Source organism: Dicentrarchus labrax, unplaced genomic scaffold (assembly GCF_905237075.1).
Source record: "Dicentrarchus labrax unplaced genomic scaffold, dlabrax2021, whole genome shotgun sequence".
NCBI classification, from domain to species: Eukaryota; Metazoa; Chordata; class Actinopteri; family Moronidae; genus Dicentrarchus; species Dicentrarchus labrax.
In genome coordinates this window covers 2,417,702-2,430,732 of record NW_026136709.1, presented here as the reverse complement: position 1 = coordinate 2,430,732, position 13,031 = coordinate 2,417,702, and the positions used below count along the sequence as shown (strand labels likewise).

Here is a 13,031-nt window from a genome sequence, read left to right as displayed (position 1 = left end):
CGGGCTTTGGTTGCAAGCAGGTAAACAGTCTGTGTGGACAAGAGGTGGGACACATTGGCCGAAATGCAATCTCGGAACCTATTGGCTGTCATCTGACAATGATTTATTTCCTAGAAAATTAATACATACGTTTATAGAGATTATTATAGAGATAGAGACAAAGAGTCTTTGTCGTCATTCTTGCATATCAAGTTGCCAAACAGACTGCAGAGGAAGTCTTGCAACGAATATCTGTTATCCATCCATTTTGATCCAGAATCAACATAAAATGCAAGCTCCTTGTAGCTGCTTTAATTGTAATTAACACAATGTTCCAACAAACTAACATTTTAAATGTTCTACTTAAAATGTTTGATACTCCAGTCTAATTGAACTGTGTGATAAAATTGTCAGTATGAAGCGGCTGTGAGCTTTTGTGGTTGCCTCACTCACCAGGTGACCTGCAGTATGTGTGAAGTATATTTGAGTTTGTTTTGATGTGTGTGTGTTAGTGTGACTTCCCAGTGCAGCCTTTGAAGCTGTTCCATTTGGCCTTTGGCCCCATCTGTAGACAGTGTGTAAAACATGCTGTGGTTCTGATAACTCCAGGGTCACACCGGGTTCAATATAAATCTGTCTCTTGTTTTCCCTCTCTGCCTCTTTCTTTCCCTCAGGCTCCAAACGATGCATTTTCACACAGATGTTCACAAGCACAGTTAGAGGGTTAAGCAATGAGTTTGATGATACAAATAAGTTGATAAAAGTAGAAAAGGCTACAAAAAACTGTAAGCGTCTATCTTGTGCTGATTGCATGTATAAATACTGTAAAATGTTAATTCTTTGCATGTGAAATGTAGAATGGGAGTTGCAGTTCAGATGAAGTACTAAAATTGTTTGAAGTTGAAATGAAACCACTGAAAGGACCTGAAGTGTCTGCTTGTGTTACAAGTGAAAGCTGTTAAAAGCAGTTAAAATAAAGTGAAATGGCTGACAGCATTAGTCATTTTGGTTTCAAGTTCAAGTCCTGTATGCAGTAAATTAATTGATCTTTAAGCACTGGAAGTAAATAAACTAACAGTTGAAATTTAAAAGATGAAAGCAGCTGAAAAGTCAGTCAATAGGTTGAGGAGACACTGACATCTGTCTAAACACCGCTTTATGATGTTACGTCTGCATCGCAGATTGGCTCTGTGATCGTGAACACCAGAATGACAAAATAATGTCAAAATATCATCAGTGAATAAAATACTGAGAAGGGAAGCATGCCTCAATGAAGGAGTCTAACCTGTTGTTGAAGTTGGTGCAGTAGGCCAGATCCTTGCAGCCCAGCTGGCAGGGCTCTCTGACATCTGACAGGCAGTTGATGAGCTCCGTCTCCACCGGGTTGTACTCACAGAGCTGGTCAAAGTCCTGCCATGTCTGGCTGCCCCAGTTAGTGCTGATCTCCTGGCACATGTCCCTGTCAGAGCCCAGCACAGCCAGGTTATAACAAGAAAACACATTTCACCTCAACCTGCACTCAGAATATATGACATAAATGTGACTCCCACTAAGCCATAGGGGGGGTGGGTGCCATGTACCTGCAGAGTGAGGTGTTAGCCTTGGAGCAGCAGTGCAGCTTGGCACAGTCCATCTTGGCGGGATGGGGGAGGTCTTCTTCAGGCGGGGAAGGAGGGTGGGCGCTGCCCAGAAAGCACTGCCACATAGGTTCCTGAGGGAGAGGCTGGGAGCCGCACTCCTCGATCAAACCCTCCATGATCTCGTGCTCCGTGCTCATGGTGCGAAGGATCCGCCGGCAAGCCACCTGGCAGTGGGTCGCCTCCGCCCGGTCACAGCAGTACAGACCTGGAAGGGGAGGATGGACTGATAAGTGCTGGAAAATGTACTATATCATGATGGCCCCCAACATTGAAAATGATATACACTGCAATGGAAGATTTGATCCATGTAGCACTCTCCTGCTTCCATGTGGAAAGTAACAATCTATTAAGAGTGTCTGTAATTCTGTGGCTGACAAGGTGAACAGTGCTTTCCAGCAGGAGGCTCCCATCAACTGTCTTTCCCAAGTGAAGTGAATCAATCATGACAGACAGACTGAATGAGTAGGGATGGATTGAGGGAACATTACATCAAAAAGGAAAGATGGACAATGCAGAACACTTGTAAGATGTCTGAATGGATCTGTCCAAAGGAGCAATAGATACATAGATAGATACTTTATTGTCCTTCACAGGAAATTTGTCACCGCAGTCTGTACATAGCTTTTAGACATACATACACAGATACAAAAATACATAGGGACACCACGACATAACAACACTCAATGCAGCACATTTAGCACATTTAACCACACTTAACCCTCCCATGTAACCCTCCCTGTCCTGTGCGTAGCACCCACCCAAGGTGGTTACCGGGGTGCCTTGTTTAGAGATGCTATGGCAGAAGGTACAAAACTCCTGCCATAGCGAGCACGTTTACAGGCCAGGGTCCTGTATCTGCGTCGAGATGGTAGCAGTACGAATGATGAGTTGTGGTGGCTGGGGTCGTGTGCTATACTGAGCGCTCTGCGTGTAATGGCTGTATCGTTGAGGTCTGAGAGGTTGGGAATGGGGAGACCATTGATTTTGGAAGCGTGGTGTGTAATGCGTGTCAGTGTGTTCCTATTTGAGGCAGTTAACATGTTGTAAAAGCAGGTTGAACAGTAGAGGATGACGGGTTGGACTATACTTGTATAGAGTAATGACAAAATATAATAATTATAAACCACAGTCAAACAACTGTATGGGCAATAGCAGTCGGAGTTAAAGGTCCAGTGTGTAATATTCAGTAGGATCCATTGGCAGAAATGGAATATAATATTCATAGGTATGTTTTAATTATTGTAAAATCACCCGATTGTAATAATAGTCTATCTACAGAGAGCACTGTAATGCAATACATTATTTCAACAAAAACAAATTGTTGAAACGGATTACATCAAACACAACTACATTTTGGAAGTTAAAAAGGATTCTTCATGAAGCAGCTTTTACTAGTAATTTTAGGTGACACAAACTTAATTTTTGATTAAGTTAGTTGTTGATTATGTTATTTAATTATTTTTACTAGGTATGTTGTTTTCGTAGTACAAATAAAAATATCAAAATGAAGTCAGTGTCACTCACGATTACTATAGTTTGATCAAGAATGTTTTAGCCTACAAAATTAAGTTAGTTTTACTTAAACTTTTCGATGTAATCAGTTTCAACAATTTTTTTTAGTTAAATTAACTTCTCTGGTTTTACAATGAGTGTGGGTCAGCTTCCATGGAGTCCGTCATGTTGATGCAGTAGCCCAGAACAGATGAACCAAATACTGGCTCTAGATTAAGTTGTTTGAATTTCTCGCGTGTGTTTGCAGCCACTGTAGTTAGGGTAAGGTTAATAGTAGTTACTGGAGAATCAAATATAATGTCATAATCTGGCGTAGTGTTTCTGTCATTGTTTTACTAATTGTCTGTGCTTATGTTCTTCTGTGTGTTTCCTTTAAAATCTTATACATGTCATATGGTTATGTCATTGTTTTAATATTTGTCTGTGATTATGCTTTTGTATGTTTTTTAAAAATATTTTCTTATATGCCAATACTTTATAATCTGGCACATTTACATGATAACTCAAGTGCTCATGTTAATTAATGTGTGTTGTCCCCTATAACATAAATAAAGAAATACAACAAGAACAAACATTGTTTTCGGAGCTGGTAAACCTAGACTAATAGCATAATAAAAATGGCTGTGTATTTGACAGCAGGAAGCAGCAGGAGAGTGGGCTGTGGATGGACTCACTGTCTATCGGGCTGCGTATGGGGTAAGACTTGGTGAAGTTGCTGACGCAGCTGAGCAGCTGAGCGCTGTGACTCTGACAGTACTCTCTGACAGCGTTGATCTGCGACACAGTGGGGGTGGAGTCAGTCCTGAAGATGGCCTGGCAGTACTCCCTGCAGGTGGTGTGACGCCCTGCGTAGCTGCAGCATGTGGAGCCCACTGGAGGAACACACACAGGTTAAATACTTAAATAGACACCAGAGCTTTTGTGAGTAATCGGCTTAAGTTGTGTGTGAGTGAAAAAAAAAAAAAATCTTCATCATTGGTCCAATCTAATAGCCTATTGTCACCTTTATTTAATTCCTGTTAGCATAACTTAATCACTTTACTGTATACATTGTATATATTGTTCCTGTATTTTTCATTGTAATGTATTGTATTTTGTTTTCTTTATTCTTTGTACTACATTCCCCTGTGTGTTGAAATTCCCCCAAGGGATAAAATAAATATATTACATTATTTACATTATTTTACACTAAAATGTAATGTTGATTGAAACTAGACTAAAACTGTTAAGCACAAAAATAGTGACCAAAACAAATAAGCATTTTCTTCTAAAGACTACGACTAAGACCTAATCTAAAATAGACGACAAAAAACAAAAACAAAATTAACACTTTTATTCTCAGTAATTTCAGCATTTCATAATTTCACTTACCTGTTTATTGATATATATTCTGATATGTGTTAAAGGTGCAGTAGGTAACTTGCTGAAACTTTCACTTTATCCTGACAGTAGAACATGAGACAGATAATCTGTGAAAAAACAGGTTCCTCTGGCTCCTCCTAGTGCATTCTTGAAAAAAAAAAAAATAATCCACGGGGCTTGAACAAAAACAACCAATCAGAGCTTTGAAACATAGTTAGATTCTTGAGTTTCATTCCCAGGTTGTCAGATACTGATGCTTTCAAGCCACCAACCTAAGCAGTATTTTACGACCTTGGAATGAGACTTAACAATCATCTTTCTCAGCTCCCATCAGGAGCACAGATTATCTGTCTCTTCTACTACTGTCAGGATATAGTGAACGTTTTAGCAAATATGACAAAAAGTTATTTTCATCAAAGGTACTTTCTGCAGCTTTAAAAAGTGCTTACTTGATTTTTGGTCCTACATATTGACTCATTAACTGTGACTGGACCTGTGTGCTGTAGGCGGAATTCAGTCCTCTCATACTGACCTCACATCCTGCCAGGCAAACAACACCACTCTGCTATGTGTGTGTGTGCATGTTGTGTATTTACAGTATGTGTGACACGGTGCAAGAATGAGAACAGAGAAAGAACACAAACAGGCCCGTCTATTGGTCCTAGAAGATAGTGGTGTGCTTGAGGGTTTATTTATTTATTGGCTGGATGGAGAGATGAGATCAGTGTTTGCAATTGTTGGCTTCTTCGCTGTTCATCTTGTGTATGTCTGTGTGACTAACAACTTACTTTCATTTTTGGTGATGCAGCTGTAGAGGGAGTTCTAGAAGGAAAGGAGAAAAGCTGTGGTGATACTGAACTCACTATTTTAACACTTTATAATACAAAAAGCATACTAACAAAAAGCATAAGTCTATCTCAGCAGCTCCTGACATTTTTGAATCATGAGCAGTTCAACCAAAATGTGACTTTTCCTTCTTAGATTGTTTTATCTGAGGGATTAGTATAGGTTTGAAAATACTTAGTAAGAAAGTATCCAGCAGTAACAGGAAAAATGCAAATCTGTGATAAAAAGTCATTAAAAATTCATTCATAAAACATACATATGTGCAGCAGAAATATGTTCATTTGAATCTTTCTGATTCCTTTAACCATATTGCGACCCTTCAGATTAATCTTTCCCACCTCTCTCTCTTTTCATTAAAGCTGCAGTATGTAATTTCTATAAAACTTTATTTTTTGTCATATTTGCTGAAACTATTTTTCACTCTGTCCTGACAGTAGTACATGAGACAGATAATCTGTGAAAAAAGCATGTTCTTCTGATTTTTTCTAATGCTCCAAATGGCACAAAGTGGATTCTAGCAAAAACCATTAATAGCACTAGAATGAGCCAGAAAAATCTCATATATTTTCACAGAAGTTACCTACTGCAGCTTTAATATGAATAAGAAGAAAAACTTAAACTATGTTAAAGAGCCTCTCTCAAAATTACAATTCATATTGTTGGGTTTGTAACCCTGTGTAAGTAGCTGTATAATCCTATCAGAGAGCACTAAGTAACCAGTAATGAGCTGTACCACCTGAATAAACACAAAGAAAATGGTACATGAATATCACAGATCTAAAATATCTACTAGTATTGTATGTTTGAAAGTGGTAGCTATAGTGGTAGTAGCACCACTGCTGGAGAAATGTATGCTAGAGGAAGTACAAGTATGACGAATAGTGGTAGTAATATATAATAATAATATAGTAATATCATTTGGATTGACAAAACCAGTTAACATGCAACTAATGAATTAATCATAGTTTTCTAAAACTCTTAGACTTACCTCTGTGACCTTTTTGCATACTTTTGTTATGTCATTTTTAGATGATGCCTATATGGGAAAGGGAAATCAAATGAAAGCAGGTTAAGTCTGTCATGAACACAGAACAAAAAACACAGCGTAGGGGAACCTAACCTAAACATGAATAACGGTAACATTAGGTCAGTCATTCTTAAAAAATAAAGCTGGAATAGACCTCACCTGTCTGCATTCCCTGCGGCACTCAGTTGAGATAGCCAGCTCACAGCAGCCCAGTCCCACCCAGCCGTCTGACTTCCTGGATACTCCTGGAGACATATCAAACACCACAGAATCAACCATATGATGTGTTTATGGAGGTTAGCTTGACAGTTCATGATTTAATTATCATTATTAACTATTTTGTTTTCAGTCCATTTCCGAATCCTAAAACATATTCTAATCCTAAAAAGTATTTCCCCAAAAGTTGGCTGAAACAAGTATCCTGTATGGAAACTTTCCTTTTTTTAAATTTGTCAGTATCCATTATCTTATAAACAATAAATATAGCAACTTTTATCTAAAATATTTCTCTTACTGAAACATTGCTCTGAAGCTCAATTCTGAGGCTGTTCTACAAATACTTTTCCAATAAATACAGTTGGTTTAATCTCCACCCGCTCCCTCACAAAAAAAACAGCTCTTTTTAAGGAAACAAAAACACAACAATTCTTATTTTCAGGTGATTATACACTAATGAAAACTAGTGCTGTCAGTTAAACGCGTTATTAACGCAAACCCATTTTAAGGCTGTCAATTTTTTTATCGTGAGATAAACATTCTTTTTGTCCTAGTACACTTTGTAGTTTTTTTCACATGCTGTTGCAACAACTAGTAACGTTAGAAAAACTACAAAACAGGCACGCCGCACACACTTGTTTAAGAGTAGTAGACGTTACGTTTTGAGTGGATGGCGAGCGCGAGACGCCGAAAAGGATGCCAATAATATTCTGAATGAAAAGTTTACTTTTAAAAAGTTGCCAAATGGTTCCATTGACAAGACCAAAGTGATCTGTGTGTTTTGTCGTTGTGAACTGAGCTATCATCGCAGGACGTCCAGTCTGAAATACCACTTGATGGCCAAGCATTGATGTGAATTCTCCGCCCCCTTGTCAAAGCCAGGCAACAATGGATGACTTTTCAATAAAAACATCTTCACAAAGCAAGCTGATCCACTTTTCCATGTTGATAAGAGCATTAAAATGAGAAAAAATAATGGGACAAAAAGAAATCAAGGGACATTTAGAATAGATAAAAATGTGTGATTAATTGCGAGTTAACTATGACATTAATGCGATTAATCGCGATTAAATATTTTAATCGTTTGACAGCACTAATGAAAACATACCTATGGATATTATATTCCATTTCTGATAATAGATCCTCCTAAATGTTACACACTTCCATCTTTATCCCTCATAAAGACTGGCTAACATCAACAGCTATTTGATTGCTTGGTAGTGTGTTTGTCTTATTCCTGCAGATAACTGACTAAACAGACAGCGTCACATAGTGTGAGAGTATTTCGAAGAAGTTTCGGTGTCTAGTCAAAATATAATTAAATAAGCAACAGCTTGGTTCTAGAACTGCCATTTTGTGACTCTTACTTTATGCCAGCATTTCAATGTGCTACAGTGAGAAGAACGAAGAGCTGCCATCCAATATTTACATTCAAAATAAATGTTATCTGTGGTACCCAAACCACACCGAGCCATAGGTTTTGTGCACCGTTGCACCTCCACTAGCAAATGTGTTACATGTTGAGCTAGCAAGTTCCACTGGATTTTTTAAGGCATTCTGAGAAGTGAAGGTACTCATTCATTGAAGTTAGAATGTTGAGGAGACATGGTTATCAGATATATATTTAGACTGTTTTTCTGCTATCGAGCTGCATCAATTAACTTGAGTAATTTCTACATCAAAGCCATTAACCTGTCTATTAGACCCGATCCCAACTAGGCTGCTTAAAGAAGTTGTACCCTTAATTGGCACTTCTTTACTGGATATGATTAATCTTTCTTTATTATCAGGATATGTACCACAGTCCTTTAAAGTAGCTGTAATTAAACCCCTTCTTAAAAAGTCCACTCTTGACCCAGGGGTTTTAGCCAACTATAGACCGATATCTAACCTCCCCTTCCTCTCTAAGATTCTGGAGAAAGTAGTCGCCAAAGAGTTGTGTGACTTTCTACATAACAATAGTTTATTTGAGGATTTTCAGTCAGGATTTAGAGTTCATCATAGCACAGAGACAGCTCTGGTTAAAGTTAATAATGACCTTCTGATTGCTTCTGACAATGGACTTGTCTCTGTACTTGTATTATTAGATCTTAGTGCTGCATTTGACACCATTGACCATGATATTCTTTTACAGAGACTTTAGCATCTAATTGGTATTAAAGGAACGGCACCAAGTTGGATTAAGTCATATTTATCAGATCGTACTCAGTTTGTGCACATTGTTAGGGCCGCCGCTGGCTGCCGTTAAGTGTGTGTTAATTGTGGTGTTTCTTGAGTGATTCTGCTGGTATGCAAATCCGGCTGTGTGATTCCCTGCCGACGATTGGTCCTTCTGGAGCTAAGAACGCCTACTTCCTGGTTGCTGTTCCCTTGCATCTGTGATTGGTGTGGCTGTGATTCCACCGAAGCTACCAATCGGGAGTCTCCAATCAACCCCAGCTGCAGTTAAATAGCTTGTGTGTCCACAGTTCAGGGTGGCTGTGAACCAGTGATCAGTTTGCCTCGCTGTTGGTTGCACACCATTGTGTTAGTTTAGAGTGTTTGTATTTCTTAGTATTGTCTGGCTGTTGTCTGGGTGGTTTCAGCCAGTGCTTTTGTAATCTTTGTGACTTGTTTAGTTTGTATAGTGTACCAACAGTTGGACACTCTTTTGTTTGAGACCTTTTAAGTTGCAGAATAACTGCTAGTTTGTTTTTTGTTCACTATTTTGTAAGCTTATGGGTGCTGATCTCTTTTTTTTCTTTAGTGTTATTCAGTCACCTTCATTTTGTCTACTAGTTATTTGTCAGCACCTGTATAGCCTCTTTTTGTTATATTTCCTTGTGCAAGTGCACTCTCCTTAGTTAATTAAACATCTGATTTTAACCTGAACCTGACAATTGTCGCATTCCATCTCATTTCCAATCTCAATTGTATGTTACTGCTCTCCAAAACGAGCCGGGTCGTAACGATGAATCCTCCATAAACACTAAAGTTAGTCATATTCCACAAGGTTCTGTGCTTGGACCAATTCTATTCACTTTATATATGCTTCCCTTAGGCAACATTATTAGGAATCACTCCATTAAATTTCCCTGTTATGCAAACGATACCCAGTTATGTCTATCAATCAAGCCCAATGAAATTAATCAGTTATCTAAATTACAAGCATGTCTTAAGGACATAAAAACCTGGATGAGCTGCAATTTTCTGCTGCTAAACTCAGAAAAAACAGGAGCCAGAGCCTTCAGCTACCAAGCTCCTCTCCTGTGGAACCAGCTTCCAGTTTTGGTTCGGGAGGCAGACACCCTTTCCACATTTAAGAGTAGGCTTAAGACATTCCTCTTTGATAAAGCTTATAGTTAGGGCTGGATCAGGTGAGTCGTGAACCATCCCTTAGTTATGCTGCTATAGGCCTAGACTGCCAGGGGATTTCCCATGATGCACTGAGCTCCTCTCATCCTCTCCCTTTCTTTCTGCACACATTCGTGTCCCATTAACGCATGTTTCTAACTTCACTTCTTCCCCGGAGTTCTTGTGCTTTCTCGTCTCGCAGGTACTCATGGATCCTGGTGGAGCCTCCTGCCATGGTCCTGCTTGACTGCCATTGCTAATATTACTGATATTATTGTTCTTCTTATTATTATTATTATTATTACTACAGATACTATAATAACTATAATCACTGCTCATTGTCCCCCATCGTTGTTGTTGTCGTCTCTCTCTCTCTGTCTTTCTCTATCTCTCTCTCACACCCCAATTGGTCAAGGCAGACGACCAGCCACCTAAAGCCGAGGGGTCTGTCCTAGGTTTCTGACTCTTAAAATTATGTTTTTCCTTGCTGCCGTCGCCAAATGCTTGCTCATGGTGGGAGCTGTTGGGTCTCTGTAAATAATTTTATGAGGAGTACGGTCTAACCTGCTCTATTTGAAGTTACCTGAGATAACTTCTGTTATGAATTGGCACTATACAAATAAAACTGAATTGAATTGAATTGAAATTGAATTGAATTGAATTGGTTACACCAACAGAGTGAATCCCAAAAAGCTGCTAGAATGCAGTGAACATCAGAGAATCGATGATATCTCAGCATCTGAGAGGATCTGATGGCCGCTTGTTCCTTAACTGGTTCCATCTTTACAGACTCCTGAGGCTGTCTAGACGCAAGTGTTTAAAGGGTACAGAAAGGTAAGAATAACAATACCTCCAAATCTGGAGGCTATTAGGCTACTGACAGGTAGATTTGTTCCAAGCACAGGCAGTAGGATTTAGGCCTTTGATCCACTGCCTGCTGTCTGCTCTACTCACAGCTTTAACAGCTTCACTTGCTACCATCTCTACTCATGCAACCAGATACACACAGTAGATACAGCTTGGGTTGAATGTCATGTTCCATGTTAGTTCTAGAGTCAATTTGTCTCATTTGGATTTATTGTGCATTCTGTTTAGTCACCCTGTTAGGAACGCTGCAGAAAAACCTTCCAGTCTGAAGCCGTCTCCACTACATTGTAAGGCTCTACTTGACTCTAGAGGTCTGCAAGCCCATCAGGACCTTGGACCTCGGGCTCATTTAACTTCTCTATTTTCATTGTGCCCTTATATTCCCCGAGTCATGGGGAATGAGTTATTAAAGTTGTCAGAGTTGTCAAAAAAGGGAGGTCAGTCATATGCATCTTTTCAGAGAGGAGGACATCTCTGAAGACTTCAACAGTGGATGGGATTGTTTTTCTTCACAACACTCGCCAATAAATCATCAGTGATGACCACCGTACGCTTTGGTTCATTTTCAAAGTGTAATGACCTTTTCAAATTCAAAATTTACCATCATCTAGCATCTCTTGGAAATGCAGCATTAGTTTGTCTGCACAGCTATTTTATGTAACCTCTAAAATAATATCATCAAGTTTTAATATTGGAATAAATATGAGAATAAAAACAGCTGTGTGCCTATCTATATCATTTTTCACACAACAAAATAAGATTTAGAAAACCAAAATGGACTAGCTGGTGTTAATTCTCAGTGGGTTCATCAATACAAGCATTCAACATTTGAAGCATTGAACATTTGAAGCATTGTTCCTGTAAACGCATCGATGGAGGTCTTCTAGGATAGAATCAGAGTCAGAATTAATACGCATTCTGGGTTTAATAATAGTGTCTTCTCTTACCTGGAAGTGTAGAGTTGATGCACAACCAGAGTTCATTCTAGAAGACAAAGGAGATGAAACGCCAGATGTCACTTGATGTTTAATAAAATGTCACACAAAATAATGACCTGCTTGCTGTACATTATCCAGCTTATTGCACAGCTACCAAAGAAATTAATAGTTTGACACAAAATGTTGATTTTTAAAATGATTTAAGTGATTTAAAAATGACGTATTGCTTCCGCTTTGGTAGAATTAAGTACTCAACAAAGCTGTATAATAAACAAGGGCCATTTTATTTCGATCCACCGAGGTGGATTTCCAGTCTGCTTGGTGTAGATTCGTCCATAGCACAAATAACACACTGCCAGAGTGCAATGGAAACTTCCACATGGACAAGAGTATGTACACGTCCACAGCTGTGGATAGTGCAAGTATCGCATTAGTCCTTCATAATATGAAGTCCTTATGTCATTAAAAATGTCTAATGTACATACGAGCATATCATTTTCTGGCATATGATGAGAAACTCTTGGGGTTAGGGTTGGGGACAAGCTCATTATCTTGTAATTCCTTGGCTTTGAAAAAAATTGGTCAGCAAAAAAAAAATATACTGAACAACCGACTGAGACGTTGAAGAGATGTGAAAAGTCAGTGAAGAAGCTGTTAGTAGTTACACAGAACAAACATGACATTCCTTGGATCAAAACAGTGTTGAAAAACAGGAAAACATATGAATGCTATGAAACTCCACTTGGGTTTGTGGTGAAACGTTGTGGGATTAATCATCACAAACAACCTTGTCGGTCTCCTCTGCCTAAGGGACAAAGGGACACCAATAGGGACAGCAGCACAGAAAGACAAGGAAATAGAAGTGTGGTAGAAACAGAAAACAATCCCTTTCATGCTCTTAGGCTTTATAGGACAGTCATTTGTGCAAATACACGTCACTGCTAACACCCCTCCGTTTCTCTTGGCTGGGGAACAAAGGTTCCCGTCAGCAGGCGTCAGCATCATTTACAAGGCAGGCCGAGGAGTAACAGCGTCTTTACATGAAGCATAAACATAATTTGTGACGAAGCAGGGGCCAATAAGGCAAGAACATGACAGGAAGAATAATGCTGCAATTTAGATGAGCCAAAGCAGAAAGCCCTCCAGTCTACCCAGAGAGCGAGGGCCTTTGTGTGTCAGTGTCTGATAAAAGCAGTTATTTTTTAATTTTTTATATGATTAAGAATTCAATCTTCTCTCTTTACATTAGACCAACAGCCAGTCTCTCACAGTTTGGTTTTTGTCAGGCCAGAAAAGGCCTGGATTCAAATA

The 13,031-nt window shown here is 39.0% G+C and overlaps 1 protein-coding gene across 1 annotated transcript in view; it reads right to left on the bottom strand.

The window, feature by feature from the left end:
- Window positions 1-13,031, bottom strand: part of reck (reversion-inducing-cysteine-rich protein with kazal motifs) — an 84,666-nt gene that overhangs the window by 33,040 nt on the left and 38,595 nt on the right. The window contains exons 4-10 of the mRNA XM_051410227.1: window positions 11,730-11,766; window positions 6,526-6,611; window positions 6,328-6,375; window positions 5,282-5,315; window positions 3,806-4,003; window positions 1,560-1,824; window positions 1,265-1,438 (exon numbers count right to left, since the gene is read on the bottom strand). Of these exons, the coding sequence (XP_051266187.1) occupies window positions 1,265-1,438; window positions 1,560-1,824; window positions 3,806-4,003; window positions 5,282-5,315; window positions 6,328-6,375; window positions 6,526-6,611; window positions 11,730-11,766 (842 nt within the window). The remainder of the gene's footprint in view (window positions 1-1,264; window positions 1,439-1,559; window positions 1,825-3,805; window positions 4,004-5,281; window positions 5,316-6,327; window positions 6,376-6,525; window positions 6,612-11,729; window positions 11,767-13,031) is intronic.